The sequence below is a fragment of the Athene cunicularia genome (assembly GCF_003259725.1).
Source record: "Athene cunicularia isolate RWA chromosome 1 unlocalized genomic scaffold, athCun1 chr1_part2, whole genome shotgun sequence".
In the NCBI taxonomy this organism is placed as follows: Eukaryota; Metazoa; Chordata; class Aves; order Strigiformes; family Strigidae; genus Athene; species Athene cunicularia.
Genome location: NW_020799092.1, coordinates 80895408 through 80904045, shown reverse-complemented (window position 1 = coordinate 80904045; position 8638 = coordinate 80895408). Strand labels below are relative to the sequence as shown.

At 51.1% G+C, this 8638-nt stretch overlaps 1 protein-coding gene across 2 annotated transcripts in view; it reads left to right on the top strand.

The window, feature by feature from the left end:
* Window positions 1-1120: 1120 nt before the first annotated feature.
* The window catches only part of ANKRD16 (ankyrin repeat domain 16), a 10685-nt gene continuing 3167 nt past the window's right edge, over window positions 1121-8638 (top strand). The window contains exons 1-5 of one of the 2 annotated variants that reach the window (XM_026866080.1): window positions 1121-1740; window positions 2391-2433; window positions 3421-3529; window positions 5134-5295; window positions 8379-8457. In XM_026866080.1, coding sequence (XP_026721881.1) covers window positions 2393-2433; window positions 3421-3529; window positions 5134-5295; window positions 8379-8457 — 391 coding nt within the window. In that variant the 5' untranslated portion in view covers window positions 1121-1740; window positions 2391-2392. Of the gene's footprint in view, window positions 1741-2317; window positions 2434-3420; window positions 3530-5133; window positions 5296-8378; window positions 8458-8638 lie in introns of those variants that run through there. The other variant, XM_026866073.1, reaches the window with a different exon arrangement.

Here is an 8638-nt window from a genome sequence, read left to right as displayed (position 1 = left end):
TGGGCCCCTCACCCCAAAAAGGCCATTGAATGACTCGAGCGTGGCCAGAGAAGGGCAACGGAGCTGGGGCAGGGTCTGGAGCACAGGTCTGCTGGGGAGCGGCTGGGGGAACTGGGGGGGTTCAGTCTGGAGCAGAGGAGGCTGAGGGGAGACCTCCTGGCCCTCGGCAACTCCCTGCCAGGAGGGGGCAGAGAGGGGGGATGAGTCTCTGGAGCCAAGGCCCCAGCGCCAGGCCCCGAGGGAATGGCCTCAAGCTGCCCAGGGCAGGGTCAGGCTGGCTCTGAGGAAGGATTTCTGTGCAGAAGGGGCTGTTGGGCGTTGGAATGGGCTGCCCAGGGCAGGGGGGGAGTCCCCGGGATCCCTGGAAGGGTTGAAGAGTCGGGCTGAGCCAGCGCTGAGGGATCTGGGGGAGTTGGGAATGGTCAGGGTGAGGGTCATGCTTGGGCTGGAGGAGTTTCAAGGTATGTTCCAACTGAGATAATTCTGTGAAATAATTTAAGAGGGTTTGACTCTCCGGAAAGACCCGAGGTACTGTGAGGAGACCCCTTGCTGTGCTGTAATTAATCTGTTGGGTGTGTTGCTCCTTGGCTGTCATTCCTGTTAATTCTCCAGCCCTCAGCAGCTGCTGGTCCACCTCTCTGTGCTCATCAGCAGTGACAATCCCAGCCCAGGGGCATTGACTGCGCCTTAGTCCTTGTATTTGACCTGGGAATGAGGACTGTCATGAGGAAAAGGAGTGCTTTTAAACTTGAGCTTAAAGTCTTCTCCTGGCCTTGGAAAGCTTGGGATATGGGGGTACAGATAGCAATGGTGGGATCCAGTGCCCAGTTCTCACTGCTTCATAGAGGTGTTTCCACCTTTGTGTCTTCTCCTGTGTTTGACTTTTGCCGTGGCAAAGCCATCAACCCATGATTTGGGTTGATTTCTGGTCATTTTACTGATCCGGGTTAGACCCTGGGACCACACGTGAGCAGAGCAGCAGCTGGTGTGGGAGCGGCTGGGCAGCGGGAAGGGCTGGAGCTGCTTAAACCCAGCATCATTTTAAGCCAGGACGATGCTGGCAGCTGCTGCTGGGTGGGTGCTGGTGCCAGCACCCCACGCACGCCACCACGTAGCCCACTTAGACACAGCTCCTGAGGCTCCTGAGCAGGGGCGAGAGGCCGGAGATGATGCTGGAGCTGCAGAGGGAAATCATGTCCAGATGAACCGCTGTCTCAATGAGTTTACATCCCAGGGGTGTGGATATGAGCACATTAACCCGTGACCGGTCCAGCTGCCTTCCTGGCACACTTATCCCTGGAGAGATGATGGGTAATTTTCTCCCTCGTGCAATTTTTTTTTTTCGGGTTGATTCCTTAAGCTTTGCTGCTTCATATATCCGTAGCCTGAGGCAAGAGAGCGGGGGAGATGTAATTAGAGGAAGTGGAGTGCAACAGTGGATCTGAGCACTGCAGCTTTCTTGTGTCTCTGTTGCTGTTAAAGGATGTAATCGTGTTGCTTGGGGTGTTTTTTCTTAGCATAGCTTGGTTTTGGGGTTTGTTTGTTGTTTTTTTTTTTAAAGTCTCCATTTCAAAAATCCTTTCCACAGTGTGACTCTGCCTGTATTTACATCAGGTCAGGTGAAGGGGTGATAAACGGGCAGCGAGCAGAAGCAAACGGCCAAGATCTGGGAGGATGGGAACCCCTCGTTGGGCTTTTAAAGAGCATCTATTGTGCAGCTGCGTCTGAAGGTTATTGCTGGTAACACACATTTGTCAGGGGTTGTTCTTCCATTGCACAGAGTAAATAGCCTGGTGTAGCAGCTCCGGGCTTTGTTTGATATTTATTTTTTCTTTGACGTATTTAATTTGTTGTGCAAAATGACCTGCAAAAAAACCAAAGACAGGTCAAGGCTATCCTTACGTTGCTGTAATACGATGTGTTTTAAAAAAATAAAGAGAGAATATTTCAGTGCACAATGCTCAGATCCTCCCCCACTGTTGTTTTTCCTCTGAGATGCTTGTCTGGGTGAGGATGCTTCATTAGGATGATGAGATGGGAGTGATGGGTAGTTCGAGTGGCTGAAGAGGGGTGGAAATGCCATCTAGCTATTCACCAGCTCCCGGCTTTGTGTTGCTTTTGCTTCTCACAGATTTCACTTCAGGGACTAACAAATACTTGCAAGAAAAGATCTTTGTGTCAGCTTAATTGCATGTACACTCTCAGGCACGTAGTCTGCAGGTAGAGGCATACGGTGCAAAAAAATAAAAAGCTTTGAATTTAAAGCCTCTTGGAACCCCTTCCCTCCTCATGAATAAGCCAAAAGGGTCAGAAACCTGATTCTGTTTCACTGTAGGCGGATGATGGCATGAAAACATGAATTAACCGTGGGTTTTCTCTCTCTCTCGTAGCAATGCACGGCTGTTTTGACGCTGTGGAGCTGCTCCTGGAGCTGTAAGCAGGCTTCCTCCACGCTCTCCCCCGCCTCCCGTTCACTGCCCGGACACAAAAGGGTGTTTATGCCACTCGGGAAGCCGGGTTGCACAGCTGCCCTGCATGCGATCCCGAGGCTGTCTCGGTTTCCTCCGGGTTTTTTTACAGCTGGTTTGGGGGCCTTGGAGACAAGGACACTCTCTGGATGGGCTCCGACTTTGCTATGACATAAACCCCAGTTATATAACTCTGTTCTTTTTCTGTGCTGATTCATTCCCCGATGTGTCCGAGGCCTACGTTAACAACAAAACAGTTTTCTGACAGCTTGGGTGCAGCTCCTCTAGGCTGGACTTAGCCTCCAGGCTTTATTTTCAGGCTTTGGCTCCTGGGAGATGGCTGTGAAGTGGCTTTAAATGAGTGTGTGCCCAGTCATCCGACCCTGTTACCTTCCTAACCAGGACTGGAGCACCTTTCCCTGGGCATCACAGCCGCTGCTAGCCGCAGCTCCTGTTAGCCGATTCATCCCAGCCCTGTTAATTCCTGTCCATGCTTGGCCTAGCATAAACAGAGCCCTGAGATTTGAGCCAGGCTTTCAATTTTAATTCGGTCTTCTCCATTTCAGGGGAGCTTTAACCTGGGGGAGACCTGTGGGCTTTGATTCTGTACATGGTGTTGTTACATGAGGATGTGGTTTTCCCCTCTGCCAGAGCAAGGCCTGTGCACATCTTACCCCTTCCAGAGATCCTCTGGTTGGGCTACAAGGGAAAGAAATATAAATGAGCGAGCTGCACAGCTAAGTACCAGATCTCTGACCCCAAACCCCCCTGCAGACCGTACCCCAGGCCAGAACACTCCCAGAGAGGTTTATGTGTGGTCTGTGAACAGGCTTTATATGTGCCATTTCCGATCCCGTGATAGTTTCCTGCCCTACCAGTGCAAAGCAGCTAGTGCCATAAGGATTTTCAGAGCCACCAACAACTCTGTGCTGGCTTTTGTCTTCTCTTCTAGGTGCCAGTACAAGCCCGACAGCAGAGATAAATGTGGAGTCACTCCCTTTATGGATGCTATCCAGAACGGGCATGTCAACATCGCCCGGCTGCTTCTGGAGAAACACCAGGTAGGTGCCAAAAACCTCACCTCCCTCCTCCAGGACCTGACTGAGAACTACCAGGGCAGGCAAGCCACGTGTTCTCCGTAACCATGTGGTAAAGAAGCACATTCCCAAATTGTAAAGAAGTGAATTGCAGAAGAAAGCAAATTCCCCCTGGGGATGAGCAAGGTTTTGCCAGGTAAGGCCACCAGGACGGGGCTCCTGGTGAAGATCTTACCCCCAGGGTGGGGATACATCCCTGTAGTTGGTGAAGGGGGATGGGGACACAAAGCAGTGGCAGGAGGGGACAGGGGCAGCTGTGCCAAAGCCAGGACCAGCACTAGGGAGTGCCAGGGCTCAGCATGGAGGGTGGGTGACATGGAGGCATCTGGCTGCACTGGCAGCAGCTCATCTCTGCCCTCCCTCTCTCGGCAGCTGCTGCTTCCGTGTTATCTCCCAGTAATCTCCAATTTCCTCCCAACATACAGGGTGTAACAGGAGTGTCATTAGAGCCAATTGTGCGTAGCAGGAACCAGACCACTGCATTATTTATTGACTGCTGAATTGATGTGAGGTGGTTGGAGCCCACCTGATGGCTGATTCTCAGGGAAGTGGGGTTGTGTCTCCCTTCTCACTTATTTTGCCCTCGTTTTGCTGCTCCCCTCTGCCAGCTCCGGTGTTCATTGGTCAGCATGCCAAAGTGCTCACGTGAGCAGAAAGCTCACGTGGGAAAACCCAGTGAATGGGTTTGTGCCACGCTGGCAGGTTGAGTTGGCCAGCTGAACCCCCAGCGTGGCACGGAGTGGGCCAGGGAACGTGGTACCATGCTTTTCCAGATCACAAACTTTGGATTTACTCAGTAGCCTCAGCCAGCAGAGATGGTTTGATGCCCAGGTTGCGTTTGCGTACATAGATACTTGTTGACTTCAGGAGATGTTCGTGTGCTTGGCCTTGCTCATCTGGCCCTTACAGGATAAAATAGTTGTGAAGTTTGCTTACGTTTGTAGTCTCACATTTGAGGCAATGAAGATGGAATAGTTGATTTAATTTCCTTGTTGTGGTGCTTTGGCTTATTGCCACGAAGCAGCACTGGAAATGCTAATGGCATTGTTGCTACCTTCTAGGTTTTTTAAAACCATGAGTCAGGCCCACTAGATTTCAAGAGGCTGGATTATATCCTTTAAGATGAGCACATTGTGTATTACTTCCATTACCCTTCTTGATTTTATATCTTTGTGGTTCATTCAGACTCACAGAAGAGATCTCATGAGGTCATCCACCCATCTCACCCCCCCCCACCTTCATCCAAGTTGTTCTCCACTAGCACAGAGGTTGGAGATGGGTTTTTCTTGCTGCTTTGAAGAGTTGAAACCCATCATATGTGCTTCAGCTGAAGAGACAGAGGGCTTGGTGGTTCTTTTTTGGTACTAGTTTTGCTTATCACTTAAAAAACTCAGCAGAGAGCTGGCTCTGGACTGTGAATCACGGTGCTACCAACTGCATCGGTCCTGCTGGTGACATCACTGCCATCACCATGGCTGTGGCAAGCAGACATCATCCTGCTTGGACTGGTGATTATCCGTGAAGGTTTGGCCAGGCTGTTCATTGCTTTCCCTCCTCCCCCATTCCAGGCCTGTCCTTTAGCCGTGGACGCTCTGGGTGCTCAATCTCTGCACCGGGCAGCTGTTACAGCCCAGGATGAATCCATCCAGTTCCTCGTCTCCGAGCTGGGTGTCAGTGTCAACGAGAGAGTGACGGCCCTACAACTCACAGCACTGCACTATGCAGCCAAGGTTTGTTCCTGTGCCCAGGCTTCCTCTCTACAAAGTCTTTGCCAGTTGGTGTGCTGCAGGCTGACATCTAAAACAGGCTGTTTTCAATGGAGGATTTACATTCCCAGCTCATCCTGTCACTGTCTGCTCCTGGCCAGTCCCATACCCTGTTTATTGGTTTTTAGGCCCTCATTAGGTGTGTCCAGCTCTCTGCAGATGGTGGAGAGTATCCGTGTTGCTCTGTTCACCACCCTCCTGCCCACGCCGCTGACTGTGCTGTGGCCTAGTAAACCCTCCTGTCTGGCGTGTGGCTGAGTGGGATCATGCAGGAGCAGAGGCAGGTGGCGATAGGGCCCAGCTCCTTTGCCACATGTCCACTTGGCTGTGCTGTGGACAGGGCTTGACCCACACCTCTGGTGAGCAATACTGTTCCAGCCCACTGCTTTTGGACCAAAGTGCAGTACCTGAAGGGAGCCCATCCTGCTAATTACTGGGAGTCGTTGGTACCAACTGTTCATGAGCTGTGACAGTTCTTCACCAGCATCTTCTCCCTCGCTGGGCAGAGGAGAAATTGATGAAATCCTGCTCAGATTTCTTCCTCTGTCTTTCTTCAGCCCTGGTAGCTTGGGTCCCAGCGGGTCAGTAGCCAGTCTCCATGTTGGCAGCTTGCTGGACAGAGGATGGCTGATGTGCTGTGAAACAGCAACTGTTTATCCCAGTAGGCTGGATTCTGACCTGCCCGTGGCCAGACATGAGAGAGGAGAGGTGGGAAGGTGGAGGAAGCTCCTGGGTGCTTATCTATGTCCTTCACACAGGAGCTGTTTTGAATTCCAGGCAGCGAGAGTCATTTGAGCTTTCTCCTCCTCCCATCTCATGCCTGTGTGGGTGGGCTGTGGGTCCTGCAATGCTCCCTGCGAGCACAGAGCAGATCCCAAAAGCCTCATGGCTGACCAGGATCCGTCCTGCTGCCTCCCTTCTGCTTGTTGCTGGCGCACCACAGTGTGCAGCGTGCTGACAGCCGGTGGCAAGAGAAGGTCCCTGCTTAGATCCCTGTTTGTTAAACCTTGTGAGCTTTAACATGCAGCGCTCAGAGCCCAGTCTAGACTTGTAGTGGGAATGAAACAGCATCCCAGTGCCCCGCTCCCTACAAAAGCATCAATGACACTTACTGGGAGTGCTGGCAACAGTATTCTCCTCCAGCAGGACCCAGCCGTGGCATTTGCTGGCTCCCACAAAGGAGGCTTTTCTCCCAGCTTCCCTTCCTCATGCTCTGAGAAACCATGTTGAAAGCCCTTTTGGTTGCCAAGGGTACGTTTAACAGCAAGGCTATTGGGGAATATAATGTGCCTTGGAGAAGATCCCAGCTCTGTCTTGGCGAGCGGCTGATTGGGGAATGATTTGATGGGTTTCTCTTCCTTCCCGAGGCTCAGTGTCACTTTATATTTACAGCATCATTTGTTTGGCTGGTGGGTTGTTTTTTTTCTTCTTTTCTTATTACTTTGCATTTATAAATACATGAAAATCAAATTACGCTTTCAACTCAATTTGCTGCCAAGGCTGTGGCAGCTAAAGCAGCTCCTGGCTTGCTGTCTTTGCCACTGAGAGGGGTGTTCATGCAGCAGGGAAATGGGAGTCTTGAGCAGGGGGGAAGATGCTACCGAGTCGTACGATAATGGGGGGAAAAGTGTGGGTGGTGGGGATAAAAATAAGAGCTTTCCATTCTCATGCAGCACGACAAAGACTAATTCATTGCGCTGAAGAAGTAATTACGAAATCAGGCGTGTTATTTAGGGAGAGAGGATTTATTTACAGAGAAGCTTGTGCCGAGAGAAGGGGTGTGGGGGCTGTATTGCATTTTCCCCTATGGTGTTTTAAATTGCCTACCAGCCGAGGAAAGATAGAGGCTGCTGTGGGTCGTGACGATGTGGAAGCATGGTCTGTGTCTTCTCACAGGGCGGTACAAATACTGGGAGCGATCCTTTAGGAAACGCTGCAGGCAGATGTGTGATAGTCCCCATCAGCAACAGGTTCTGCTCTTGGAGCTGAACTACACCTCGGGAAGAGCAGTTCTAGATCCCTGTGGTACTTGGAGTGGGAAAACACACAGTGTTTTGCTGACATTTAGTCCTTTTAACAAACAGCCAGCTGCCAATTACGAAAGGTAAGTCAGGGATCCTACAGCTCTTGGCCAGCTGAGGTTAAAAGCAATTTAACTGAGTTACTTGATTGAAGGTGAGGACTGGAGAGGCAAAGGCAAGACTGGTTGACAAATTAGTACACTAATTTGCTATTAAGAAACATCTTTAGGTTGTGTCACCCAGTTGCCAGAGGTAGTTTGTGTATTAACTCCTCCACAGCCTCTGGCAAAGGCAAAGCCGCCCCTGGGAGCTGATCTTCCAAATTCCTCACGCCTCAAGGTCCTGGCTGGGCAAGGATCTGTTGACCATGATTAGGAAGATCCTGTGGGATCTACAGCTGTCAAAAAGCAGCTCCACCTGCCTGGATCTGGAATGGGTTATCTTATCACACTTTCCCTGCTGAGGCACAGCTCTGTCTTTTGTACCACCACCACTGGAACCAGCTCTGAACTGTTGCCTGATTTTAAGCACTATTGGTCCTAATTGAACGCTTTGGATTTTAAACCATTACGTTAAATGTTCGCAGAGAGAATTATGTTCCTGGGATGCCTCCTGCTGCTTTTTCAGCCTCTGGGTCGAAATTGTTGCCAGGGACATGTAAGGCGTGCAGACACACTGACCCAGGGCCAAGATCCAACTCCTCTCACAGGCTGGAGAAAGTGCCTAGTGCATCTCTCTCGCCAATTCATGTGGGCTAACAGACCCGATCTTCACTGCCACAGGCAGCCAACCCTTATTTCTAGCCCCTATAAGGTCCTCTGGAGCCTGAAGCAGCTCCTGGTAACCCCAGATTTGACAGTGAAAGAGTGAATTCATATTTGTGCCCTTCCAGGTGTTGTATGCAGTCAGGGACAGATTGCTTGCGGCCTCCTTTCTTTTCAGGCCTGTGTTACTTCTGCTAAATGCAAAGGGGAGAAATTGTGTGGAGCTGGTTTTGACTAAATAACCCTGTTCTCACTGCTCCAGGAAGGACACACGGGCACCATCCAGACGCTGCTGTCCCTCGGTGCTGATGTCCACGCGAAGGATGGGAAGAACCGTTCCGGTAAGGCTGCCCAACGATTTGTTCACCGTCTCTGTGACAGAGAGAACGTGCTTTAGGAACAGGAGCCCGGCCTCCGAAGCAGCCCGCGCTGCGTCTGCTCAGTGGAGTGTGCAAAGAGATGCCAGATGCACGTATGCAAAAGGCTCTTGGAGCAGCATGACGTGTGAAGCCTGGGTGTTTT